General features: G+C 38.0%; 1 protein-coding gene across 1 annotated transcript in view; it reads right to left on the bottom strand.

Annotated features, from left to right (window-relative positions):
- magi2a (membrane associated guanylate kinase, WW and PDZ domain containing 2a) overlaps positions 1-14,160 on the bottom strand; it is a 550,070-nt gene that overhangs the window by 341,889 nt on the left and 194,021 nt on the right. The window contains 1 exon segment of the mRNA XM_077498878.1: positions 14,014-14,133. Within this exon segment, the coding sequence (XP_077355004.1) occupies positions 14,014-14,133 (120 nt within the window).

Below are 14,160 nucleotides of genomic sequence, written 5' to 3'. Positions count from 1 at the left end.
AGTGTGGATCCTGACTTGTAGGATTCCATGAATTTTCTGTAATAGGTAATAATGTTGATTTTGTCCAGTTAATAGAGTAATCTGATAAGTGAGAGAATTTAGTTATTAAGTTAAATGCTTCCCCTAGCGAGATAGCAGGTTCTTCTAAATAGAGTAGTATATCATCGGCATATAGATTAATTTTATGTTCTATTGTCCCGGAGTGGATTCCTTGGATCCGTCTATCCTGACGTATAGCTAATGCAAGCGGCTCAATAAATATAGCAAATAATAAAGGAGACATTGGGCACCCTTGTCTTGTTCCCCTTTGTAGAGTAAAACTCTGTGATGTAATCCCATTAGTAGTAACTGTAGCTTTAGGAGAATCATATAATATTGAGACCCATTGAATGAATGACTCCCCGAAGCCGAATTTATTTAAGACAGCAAAGAGGAAGGACCAGTTAACTTTATCGAAGGCTTTTTCTGCATCCAGCGAAATAACAACTGCCTTTTTATCATACCGCTGTGACATACTAATCAAGTTAAAAAGCCTCCTAATATTATTAGTAGAATGACGACCTTTAATAAAACCTGTTTGATCGCTATGAATAATTGTCGAGATTACTGTCTCTAGTCGAGATGCCAAGGCCTTAGCGATAATTTTAATATCGGTATTAATTAGTGATATCGGTTGGTAACTTGACGGGAGGGTGGGGTCTTTTTCTGGCTTTAATAAAAGTTTAATTGCTGCTATATTCATATCTTGACGTATATCACCCTTACTTTTAATTTCAGTTACTACTCTTAGAAATAATGGAGCAAACATTAACCAGAAATGTTTAAAAAATATAGCCGGATAGCCATCTGGACCAGGTGCTCTGCCATTAGGCATACTGTCTAAAGCACGATACAACTCATCTATAGTAAGCGGGGCATCTAGAATATCTTTATGTTCAGTAGATAACTGAGGTATATTTAAGCTATTTAGGAATACCTCAATATGTTCAGGGTTAGGTCTATTAATTTCTGAGTATAGATTTCGATAATAGTTATAAAAAATATGGTTAATTTCTTCTGGTGATTGTGTGCATTCACCATTTATATCTTTAATAGCCGTTATAAGAGATTTTTCCCGATTCCGTTGAAGTTGATTTGCCAGGAATTTACCTGATTTATTATTATGTTCAAAATTATTATATCTCAACTGTTGTATTATAAACTCTGTCTTTTTAGATAACATGTTATCTAACTGTATTTTTATATTCTGTAGTTCTATCCATATTTGATTATTTGGGTTTAATGCATATTCATCCGTTAGTTGTTTAATTTTATCTTCCAGGTATTTTTCTAATTTTTGATCCTGTTTCTTTTTATAAGTTGAATATGATATAATTTTCCCTCTAATTACCGCTTTCCCTGCTTCCCAGAGAAGAGATGGAGATATATTTGGAGAGTCATTTATTTCCAAAAAATCTGCCCACTCCCTTCTAATAATTTTATCAAACTCTACGTCTTTCAGTAATGAGATGTTAAAACGCCATATCGGGGGAAGTTTAAAGGTAGAGTCAATTTGTAGAGTGAGGGAGACTGGTGCATGATCACTTATAATTATAGAATGTATTTTTATAGCAGTTTTATCAACAATAGAATTATTTGTAAGGAAAAAATCAATTCTTGAGAATGATCGGTGCACCGCAGAGAAGAAAGTAAATTCCTTCTTAGTTGGGTTTTGAAGTCTCCAGCCATCGCTGAGGCCAAAATCCTCCATATATTCATCTATTACTTTAGCGGATCGTAATCGCCTTGTATATATCGTATTATTAGAACGATCTATTAACGGGTTTAAGACTGTGTTAAAATCCCCTCCAATAATAATAGTAGAATTTGTTGCTAAATCGAGTAATCGAGAGAAAAATTCATGGAAAAAATCCGGGTCATCATTATTTGGGGCATATAAATTACCAATTGTATATACTTTATTAAATATAGTTACCTGGATAATAATATATCGGCCCTCTAAATCTGATACTATATTATTTAGAGTAAATAATAAATTCTTATGTATAAGTATAGAGACACCTCTTTGTCTACTATTATAGGAGGCAGAGTAAACTTGACTAAAATTTTTATCTATAAATAATTTTTCTTCTGATTTTTGTAAGTGGGTTTCTTGTAGGAGACAAATATCTGCCTTAAATTTTGAGAGATGGTCTAAAATTTTTATTCTTTTTGCCTGGGAGCGAGCGCCACACACATTCCAGGAGACCAGAACTAATTTCTGCATACAAGCAATATAGACTCAGTCTTATGTATACATCTATATAAGCTGCTTATTAATATTAACATATTGTAGGATAGCAAAAGAGTAATTAGGCAATTTATATAATTTATATAAAGAGAGAGATAACAAGTAGATAAGTGTAATAGTGAAGAAACGAGGGGGGAAGTGAGTGTGAAGGAAATCTGTGGGGGATTCAACATAACAATACACCAGTAAATAGTGACCTAAGCGAGATTATTATTTTTATTATTATTATTATTTTTATTTTTTTAAGAATATATTTTTATATTATTATTATTATTATTATTATTATTATTATTATTATATAGCCTATACATGATATGAATTCATATTCTCAGTTTCGTAACCCATTATCCATACATATACATACACATATATATACATATATACACATATACATACACATACATATACATACGTCAAATAATCACACAATACTCGGCTCTACCAATTATCAGTCAGAACAGCCAAGGGGTCGAGGTTGGGTTTCGGAATAGCTGGCCGTCGATATATAATTTATCAACGACCATCGAAGTCCGTTTACCCTCCTGTCTATTTTGTTTCATTATAGGAAACAGTACTTTTCGCCGCTCGTTTATCTCCTTGGGAATTGATCATTCATCCCGAAAGATGTCCCTTTGAGCTCCCGTCCTTTACTTTTTACCAATTCTTTATGTTTAAAATGTTCGAACTTAGCAATAATAGGACGGGGCTTATTGCCCTTACGAGCTCCGAGCCGGTGTACACGGTGAAAAGAGATATTATTTACCGTCCCCTGAGGGATCTTTAGCGATAATGTCATAAATTTTTTTTATCTCGCTCTCTGGATTATCTGGGGTATTTTCGGATATACCTGAAAATATTAGATTTTCCCGCATACTACGGGATTGAACATCTAAGACCGTTTCCTTTAGCATTTTATTTTCCTTTTTAATCGTCTCCAACTCGGCTGTGACAGCGACGAGAGAGGAGCGTAGCTCGGAATTATCTCGTTGGAGATCGCTTACCTGTTGGCTAACGAATTCCAAACTTGCCTTTAATTCTTTGACGTCCTCGCGGATAAGACAGAGGATGTCAAGTTTTTTATTTATGGAATCCAGCATACTCACCGATACGTCGGCGGTTACTAAATCGTCCGTGTCTGTTGACGAGTCATTTTTCCTTTTTTTCGAAGGATTATCACGACTAGCTGCCAGATCATCCATCGCGCAGCTATAAAAATAATCGTCAATAAAGCGTTCGAGGCCGTCCACACTGGATAATATTTCCGATCTTTCTTAGAAAAGAAAAAAATCGAATTTATCTAATCGTTAAATTCGGGTTTAATTAGAAATATAAAGCTAATTCTATTTTAGCAGCAGGACGCCGCCATGTTAGATTTTCCCAGTCTCGCTACCGGTCTCGCGATAGTCACAGCATCTCGCGAATCTAAAGTTTTTGACAAACTATATGACGGGGGCGAGGCATCAAATTTATAGTTTCAAAACTCTTACTAAACGTAGCGTTGCCGCTTGTACGTTTAATCTAGAGCTACGAAAATTGGTACACATATGTAATAGACTACGACCTACAAAAAAAGTCTGTTGGTGCCATATGCTAAACCCAACAGGAAGTCCGCCAGAGGCGGGGCATCAAGTTTTGCGTTTCAAAACTCCTACTTAATGAAGCTTTCCCGGCTGAACGTTTCACCTAGTTACCAACATTTGAAGACATATGTAACAGCCCTCAAGGTACAAAAAACTCTTTTTGAACCATATGCTAAACCTAACAGGGAGTCCGCCATTTCGATTTAATTTGGAACGTGGTGCCATTTTTTTGGCCGTTTCATAGTTGTCTTATTTCAACGAACTCCTCCTACAGAGTAGATCCGATCATCTTCAAACTTGGTGTGATTCATCTTAAGATGTTGAAGATGAAAAGTTATTGAAAGCTTTTTATTTCGTTGCACGCTGTTGCCGTGGCATGCACTGTTTGCAAAGGAAAAAATTCCTTCTTAATGAAGCATTCCCAGTTGTACGAAGCAGCTAGAGCTACGAATATTTGGAGACATATGTAACAGCCCACGATGTACAAAAAAGTCTCTTGGTGCTATGTGCTAAACCCAACAGGAAGTCCCCCAGGGGCCGGGCATCACATTTTGAGCTAAAAAACTCTTCTTTAACGAAGCATTCCCGGTTGTACGTTTCACCTAGCGCTATGATAATTTGCAGGCATACATAAGAGCCCACGATGTACAAAAAAGTCTCTTGGAACCATGTGCTAAACCAAACTGGAAGTCTGCCATTTTGATTTACGATGGGATTTGTTGCCATTTTTTGTGGCCTTTTTCAGGGGTCATATTTTAACGAACTCCTCCTACAAAATTCATCCGACCGTCTTCAAACTTTGTGTGTTTCATCTTAAGATGTTTAAGATGCAAAGTTATCGAATGTTTTTTATTTTGTCACACGCTGTTGCCATAGCAATGCATTGTTTGCCAAGTGCTGCTTTTTTTTTTTTTTTATCTATACATGTGTGAAAACTCATGAAACTTTGCACACACATCAGACTTGTCATGAACAAGATTTATAGAGATTTATTGTGCAATTTGCAATAAATAGCGCCCTCTAGACATTTTTATGAAGCATTTCTGATTGTATGATTATGCTAGATTTATGAAAATTAGGACAGACCCCTATCAGCCTAAGACCTACAAAAAAGTATTATGTAGCCATTTGCCAAACCAAAGAGGAAGTCCGCTATTTTGATTTTATTTGGGGAATTATACATCATTTTTGGCCTTTTTCATTAAACTTTGCACAGACAAGGCATGGAAAAAACTAACATTTTAAATGGTCCTTTTTCCATGTAACAGTACCCCAACGTGCCAGTACCCTGACGTGCAAATAACCCAACGTAATGCTCAATAGCGCCCTCTATGCATTTTTATGGAGCATTTCCAATTGTATGATTCAAGCGATACACAACTAAAGATGACTTGACCTAGATTTGTGAAAACCGGGAGGCATACCTATTAGCTTAAGACCTACAAAAAGTATTCTGTAGCCGTATGCTAAACCTAAAAGGAAGTCCGCCATTTTGAATTGCACACCATCTTTGGCCTTTTGATAAAACTTTGCACACACAAGGCTTGTCAAAAACATTTTAGATGGTCCTTGTCCTATTTGACAGTACCCCAACGTGCCAGTACCCCGACGTACAAGTACCCCAACGTGGCCCAGGTTGCGAGGGCCAAAAAGTTTTTGACATACTATATGACGGTGGCGGGGCATCAAATTTACAGTTTCAAAATTCTTACTTAACGAAGCATTGCCGGTGGTACGTTTAATCTAGAGCTACGAAAATTGGTACACATATGTAACAGACTATGATCTACAAAAAAGCCTGTTGGTGCCATATGCTAAACCTAACAGGAAGTCCGCCAGAGGCGAGGCATCAAATTTTGTGTTTCAAAATTCTAACTTAATGAAGCATTCCCGGCTGTACATTTCACCTAGAGTTACCAACATTTGAAGACATATGTAACAGCCCTCAAGGTACAAAAAACTCTTTTTGAACCATATGCTAAACCGAACAGGAAGTCCGCCATTTTGATTTACTTTGGAACGTGTTGCCATTTTTTGGGCCATTTCATAGGGGTCTTATTTTAACGAACTCCTCCTACAGAGTTTATCCGATCATCTCCAAACTTGGTGTGATTCATCTTAAGATGTTGAAGATGAAAAGTTATTGAAAGCTTTTTATTTCGTCGCACGCTGTTGCCGTGGCATGCACAGTTTGCAAAGGAAAAAATTCCTTCTTAATGAAGCATTCCCAGTTGTACGAAGCAGCTAGAGCTACGAAAATTTGGAGACAAATGTAACAGCCCACGATGTACAAAAAAGTCTCTTGGTGCCATGTGCTAAACCCAACAGGAAGTCCCCCAGGGGCCGGGCATCACATTTTGAGCTAAAAAACTCCTCTTTAACGAAGCATTCCCGGTTGTACGTTTCACCTAGCGCTATGATAATTTGCAGGCATACATAAGAGCCCATGATGTACAAAAAAGTCTCTTGGAACCATGTGCTAAACCAAACAGGAAGTCTGCCATTTTGATTTATGATGGGATTTGTTGCCATTTTTTGTGGCCTTTTTCAGGGGTCATATTTTAACGAACCCCTCCTACAAAATTTATCCGACTGTCTTCAAACTTGGTGTGTTTCATCTTAAGATGTTTAAGATGCAAAGTAATCGAAAGTTTTTTATTTTGTAACACGCTATTGCCATAGCAATGCATTGTTTGTCAAGTGCTGCTTTTTTTTTTTTTTATACACATGAAAACTCATGAAACTTTGCAAACACATCAGACTTGTCATGAACATGAATTTTCAGAGATTTATTGTGCAATTTGCAATAAATAGCGCCCTCTAGACATTTTTATGAAGCATTTCCGATTGTATGATTATGCTAGACCTACAAAAAAGTATTATGTAGCCATTTGCCAAACCAAAGAGGAAGTCCGCTATTTTGATTTCATTTTGGGAATTATACATCATTTTTGGCCTTTTTCATGAAACTTTGCACAGACAAGGCATGGAAAAAACTAACATTTTAAATGGTCCTTGTTCCATGTAACAGTACCCCAACGTGCCAGTACCCTGACGTGCAAGTAACCCAACGTTGTGCTCAATAGCGCCCTCTATGCATTTTTATGGAGCATTTCCAATTGTATGATTCAAGCGATACACAACTAAAGATGACTTGACCTAGATTTGTGAAAACTGGGAGGCATACCTATTAGCTTCGCATTTTTGAGACACTAAACGTGAACATAAACTCACCAAATTTTACACACACATCAGGTCTGGCGAAAAATTTGATATTTTAAAGTCGCCATAGATGATAACAGAAAAATGGCTCTGGAGCGCCACCTACATAGGTTAAACGGATCCCTGTCCCGCTATGATTGTCCTACGGCTATGAAAATTGTGTGGCACCTGTAGCACATCCAGATGAACAAAAACCTCTTTGATATGTATACCCTAAAATAGAAAGGAAGTGAGGTATGAGTATTTAAATGTCCAATTTTGGCCCATTTTTGCACATTTACAGGGGTCATACTTTTGCCCGCTTCTCCTACACTGTTAACCCGATTGACTTCAAACTTGGGATGTACCATCTCAACACCTGGGACAACATCATGGTAAAAAAATCTAGAGTTTTTGACATACTATATGACGGCGGCGAGGCATCAAATTTAGAGTTTAATAATTCTTACTGAACGAAGCATTGCCGGTTGTACGTTTAATCCAGAGCTACGAAAATTGGTACACATATGTAACAGACTATGACCTACAAAAAACTATTTTTGAACCATGTGCTAAACCTAACAGGAAGTCCACCATTTTGATTTACTTTGGAATGTGTTGCCATTTTTTGGCCATTTCATAGGGGTCTTATTTTAACGAACTCCTCCTACAGTGTTTATCCGATCATCTTCAAACTTGGTGTGATTCATCTAAAGATGTTGAAGATGAAAAGTTATTGAAAGCTTTTTATTTCGTCGCACGCTGTTGTCGTGGCATGCACTGTTTGCAAAGGAAAAAAAAATCTTCTTAAAGAAGCATTCCCAGTTGTACGAAGCAGCTAGAGCTACGAAAATTTGTAGACATATGTAACAGCCCAAGATGTACAAAAATGTCTCTTGGTGACCTGTGCTAAACCCAACAGGAAGTCCCCCAGGGGCCGGGCATAACATTTTGAGCTAAAAAAATCCTCTTTAACAAAGCATGCCCGGCTGTACGTTTCACCTAGACTTACCAAAATTTGAAGAGGTATGTAACAGCCCTGGAGATACAAAAAACTCTTTTTGAACCATCTGCTAAACCAAACAGGAAGTCCGCCATTTTGATTCACGTCGGCATTTGTAGCCATTTTTTGTGGCCTTTCGTAGGGGTCATATTTTCACGACAAGTTATTGAAAGCTTTTTATTTCGTCGCACGCTGTTGCCGTGGCATGCACAGTTTGCAAAGGAAAAAATTCCTTCATAATGAAGCATTCCCAGTTGTACGAAGCAGCTAGAGCTACGAAAATTTGGAGACAAATGTAACAGCCCACGATGTACAAAAAAGGCTCCTGGTGCCATGTGCTAAACCCAACAGGAAGTCCCGTAGGGGCCGGTCATCACATTTTGAGGTAAAAAACTCCTCTTTAACGAAGCATTCCCGGTTGTACGTTTCACCTAGCGCTATGATAATTTAGAGGCATACATAAGAGCCCACGATGTACAAAAAAGTCTCTTGGAGCCATCTGCTAAACCAAACAGGAAGTCCGCCATTTTGATTTACGTTGGGATTTGTAGCCATTTTTTGTGGCCTTTTTTAGGGGTCACATTTTAACGAACTCCTCCTACAAAATTTATCCGACTGTCTTCAAACTTGGTGTGCTTCATCTTAAAATGTTTAAGATGCAAAGTTATCGAAAGTTATTTATTTTGTCGCACGCCGTTGTCATGGCGATGCATTGTTTGCCAAGTAAAATGCTGCTTTTTTTTGGTCTAAACATGTGCAAAAACTCATGAAACTTTACACACACATCAGGCTTGTCATAAGCATGAATATTTGAGAGATTTCTTATTCAATTTGCAATAAATGGTTCAATAGCACCCTCTAGACATTTTTATGGTCTTTCCGATTATATGATTCAGCTAGATTTGTAAAAATTGGGATACCTATCAGCCTAAGACACAAAAAGGTTTCTAAAGCCATATGCTGAATCAAACAGGAAGTCTGCCATTTTTTGGGGCCTTTTATAGGGGTCATATTTTCAACAGAACTTATCAGATCGTCTTCATTCTTTGGCGTGTTTCATCTTAAGATATTTAAGATGAAAAGTTATTGAATTTTTTTATTTTGTCACACGCCTTTGCTGTAGCCATGCATTGTTTGTGAAGAAAAATGCTCGAAGTACAAAAAACTCTTTTTCAAACATGTGCTAACCCCAACAGGAAGTCCGCCATTTTGATTTACTTTGAAACGTGTTGCCATTTTTTTGGCCATTTCATAGGGGTCTTATTTTAACAAACTCCTAGTATAGAGTTTATCCGATCATCTTCAAACTTGGTGTGATTCATGTTAAGATGTTGACGATGAAAAGTTATTGAAACCTTTTTATTTCATCGCACGCTGTTGCCGTGGCATGCACTTGTTTGCAAAGGAAAAAAAATCCTTCTTAATGAAGCATTCCCAGTTGTACGAAGCAGCTCGAGCTACGAAAATTTGGAGACATATGTAACAGCCCATGATGTACAAAAAAAGTCTCTTGGTGCCATGTACTAAACCCAACAGGAAGTCCCCCAGGGGCCGGGCATCACATTTTGTGCTAAAAAACCCCCCTCCTCTTTAACGAAGCATTCCCGGTTGTACGTTTCACCTAGAGCTATGATAATTTGGAGGCATACATAAGAGCCCACGATGTACAAAAAAGTCTCTTGGAACCATATGCTGAACTAAACAGGAAGTCTGCCATTTTGATTTACTTTGGGATTTGTAGCCACTTTTTGGGGCCTTTTATAGGGGTCATATTTTCTGCAAAACTTATCACATCGTCTTCATTCTTTGGCATGTTTCATCTTAAGATATTTAAGATGAAAAGTTATTGAAAGCTTTTTATTTCGTCGCATGCTGTTGTCGTGGCATGCACTTTTTGCAAAGGAAAAAAAAATCCTTCTTAATGAAGTATTCCCAGTTGTACAAAGCAGCTAGAGCGAACTGCTCCTACAAAATTTATCCGACCTTCTTCAAACTTGGTTTGTTTCATCTTAAGATGTTTATGTTGCAAAGTTATCGAAAGTTTTTTATTTCGTCGCACGCCGTTGCCATAGCAATGCATTGTTTGCCAAGTAAAGTGCTTCTATTTTTTGGTCTATACATGTGCGAAAACTCGTGAAACTTTGCACACACATCAGACTTGTCATGCACAGGAATATTTTAGAGATTTCTTGTGCAATTTGCAATAAATGGCTCAATTGCGCCCTTTAGACATTTTTATGAAGCTTTTGGAAATGTATTATTCAGCTAGATTTTAAAAAATTGGGATACCTATCAGCCTAAGACTTACAAAAAAGTTTCTAAAGCCATATGCTAAACCAAACAGGAAATCTGTCATTTTGATTTACTTTGGTATTTGTAGCCATTTTTTGGGGCCTTTTATAGGGGTCATATTTTCAACAGAACTTATCAGATCATCTTCATTCTTTGGCGTGTTTCATCTTAAGATATTTAAGATGAAAAGTTATTGAATTTTTTTATTTTGTCACACGCCTTTGCTGTAGCCATGCATTGTTTGTGAAGAAAAATGCTTTTTTGAGAGTCTAAATATGGGCGAAAACTCACAAAACTTTGCACACACACCAGACCTGTCTGGAACATGAATATTTTATTTAGAGATTTGTTGTGCAATTTGTAATAAATGGCTCAATAGCGCCCTCTAGACATTTTTATGAAGTCTTTCCGATTATATGATTCAGCTAGATGTGTGAATATTGACAGGCATGCCTAATATATTCAAAAAGTATTCTATATAGCCATGTGCCAATCCATTTTGATTTTATTTTGTTAATTGTGCATCAGGTTTGGCCCCCACATGAAACTTTGCAAACACAAAGCATGTCAAAAACATTTACAATTTAGACAGTTTCCTATTTCACAGTACCCGAACATGCCAGAACCCCGACGTGCAAATACCCCAACGTGGCCCGGGTTGCGAGGGCCCTTTATAGCTGCTTGCAGCTCTAGTTCTTCTTCTTCTTTATTCTCCGGAAATGATCGCATTTTTGAAGACCTAAATATTTACGAAAACTCACCAAACTTTGCACATTCTTCAGGCCCGGCGAAAAATTTGATATTCTGACGTTGTCATAACAATGCGACTCTATAGCGCCCCCTAGCGTAAAAAAATAAAAACCAAGCCCGGCACGTTTGACCTAGAGTTACGAAAGTTGGCAGGCACGTGTAGCACCCCGAGACGCACAAAAAAAGTCTATTGGTACCATGTAGCTAAAATGCACAGGAAGTGAGTTATGAATTTTTGAATGTCCAATTTTGGCCCATTTTGGCACATTCACTGTGGTCATGCTTTTTGCCCCTTTGCGAACATTTTTCATCCAATTGACTTCTAACTTGGCATTTATCATCTCAAGACTTGAGACAACAACTGGGTAAAAAAATTTGACTTTTCGAAATACTATATGACGGGGGCGGGGCATCAAAAATTGCCTTTCAAATTTCATTTGTCCAGAAAGACAAAATGCTTAATAACTCCATGTACAAGCTCCAAAAAATCTCAAACTTCTCATGCAACTTAATAGTCATGGCCTGAAAACATATATACGATAAAATTCGGTTATACATATAGCGCCACCTAGTGGTAATAATAAAGTCACACTTTACGTTTTCAGCTACTGTGCCGAGCTCGTGGAAGGGATAGAGTTGAAAATTAGTCAGAAACCCCTTCATATGTTGATCATGCCCCACACCGAATATTGTAACTTTTCGCCAAAGGGCGTGGCCGTTACGGTGCCGCAAAGTCTGAAGATTTTTCGTGACAATAAAAGCTACATTAACTTGACCCAGATGATCCTATCTTCAAAATTTCACACAATTGATGACAGTCCAGCCCTTAACTCATCTACAAACTTAGATTTCATCTTACTGATAGTGCCACCTACTGCCGATTTTTTTTGCTTCTACGTTTTTTTCCAACCACGTTAACTGGACGTACCTCATATTTGCTCAGATGAGGGTTTCCGCCTTCATGATGTCACAACATGAAGTTTGTGAGTTTTCGTGAATCGCTGTGGGCGTGGCTAAGCACTGTTCGCCAAGAAAACAACGGCACTTTTGAGGGTCTAAACTGGCACAGAAACACATGAAACTTGGCACACACATCTGGCCTGGCAAAATGAGCAATATTTTATCGTAGAATGTGCTATTTTTCCAAAAATGGCTCAATCGCGCCCCCTAGAAATTTTTAACGAAGCAGCCCCGCTTGTACGTTTAAGCAAGATCTATGAATAGTTTTAGGTGTATGAGGGAGCCCAAGACCTACAAAAAAAGTCTCTTGGACCCATATGCTAAAATGAACAGGAAGTGAGCTACGAATTTTTGAATGTCCCATTTTTTACAATTTTAGCACATTTACAGGGGGCATACTTTTGCCCACTTCTTCTCCACGTTTCATCCGACTGAGTTAAGACTTGACCTGGACAATGTCAAGACCTGAGCCAACGACAGGGGGAAAAATCTTGACTTTTCGAAATACTATATGATGAGGGTGGGGCATCAAAATTTGTATTTTGCAATGAAAAATGATATGCTAAATAACTCCCCAGTACATTCTCCAAAAAATCTCCAACGACATGTATGTTTATAGTCAAGGCCTGAAGCTATCTCTATGACAACATTCAGTTATATATGCAGCGCCACCTAGCCCTTGAGGCATGAAAAAAAAATACCCCACTTACGGTATTTCTACAAAAAATGTAAACTCATTCTAAGTGTGATAACTAAGTCATTTATGAATATTCTTTTACTTTCCATATTTTAAATAAACAAATCAAAATTAAAAAAAAAAAAAAAAAATGTAAAAAATCCGCCCTAACCCTACTCCATAATGCTAAACAAAGAGAGCGATAATTGTGGTGTACAATTTGAAAAGTGAAGTGTTGTAGTGGGAGGGCGGTGCTGCCTAAACGGATTGCAGAAGAAATTGAAATAATGAAATCTATACTGAGCAGTGTTGCTAAATCGCAAGCCAATTGTGGTGCCGGAATAAATGAGTGTACATTTCAAGTCTTGGAGAAGGAGGAACGGCCTAAATGGGGCAAATTGAAACAAGAATTATGCTCAGTAGGTTCATGCTAAGTTGTTGTGTGGGACAGTTTTAAGTCTGAAAATTTCATGTCAATATTTTCTTAGTAAAAGTGCACTCCCTAGATGGGCTGCACAAGACACAAATAGGATAGTTGGACAAGTGGTTCAATGTCATGCTAACGCTACAAAAAGAAATTCAATCAAAGCGCTATTAAAAGGACACTTGACTCATTGAACAATTTTCTGCAGTGAAAAGTGAATATTTTGTCCAGAATTAATGTGGTAACGTTATTATTTTTCATGTACAATGAATACCTTTAAAAAGTCATTTTTCTACTTGCTGTCGACAGATAATGACATCACTTGTGCTGAGGAAGTAGGTAATGGCCAATCATGGCTCACCTGGTTTCTGGGTTTGGTCAGTAAACTGAGCCATGATTGGTCGTTAGCACAGGTGATATCATCAGTCGACAGCAAGTCAAAAAATGACTTTTTAAAGGTATCGATTGAACATGAAAAATAATGACGCTAACACATGAATTGTCAACAAAATATGAACTTTTTACCCCTTGAAATGTCTCAATGAGTCAAGTATGCCTTTAAGTAAGAGGGCACTGCCGAGACGGGTTGTGGGAAGAGAAAATATGAATTGCTGTCTGCTTCCATTCAACAACTTGGCAAATGTGTTGGACATGGGACCCGATAAATCACTTCCCGACGAGCTGCACGAAAGGACGGCCGTTATCGTCGTGAAGGCGATGCAGTGGTTCATTTGAGAGGGCTGGAGGGGTGTCAACTTCTTTCCAATTCGGGCCTGATGATGTCACCACGTTTGTTTTGATTTGATTTGAAAAGGAGGATGGATGGAGCGCGCTCACCTTCATACGTTCCTCTCTCAAGCAAGGCGTCGCTTTTCTCCAATTCCAGAAAGCGCTGGACGCTTACAAAATGATAGTCCACCCCGGGGACCTCGCCTTCCTTGGGGGGCCTGCTGGTGCCTGCGGGGGACAAGTCATCAAGTGCAC

This window comes from Festucalex cinctus, chromosome 16 (genome assembly GCF_051991245.1).
Source record: "Festucalex cinctus isolate MCC-2025b chromosome 16, RoL_Fcin_1.0, whole genome shotgun sequence".
Taxonomy (NCBI): domain Eukaryota; kingdom Metazoa; phylum Chordata; class Actinopteri; order Syngnathiformes; family Syngnathidae; genus Festucalex; species Festucalex cinctus.
This window is presented reverse-complemented; position numbering and strand designations above follow the sequence as displayed.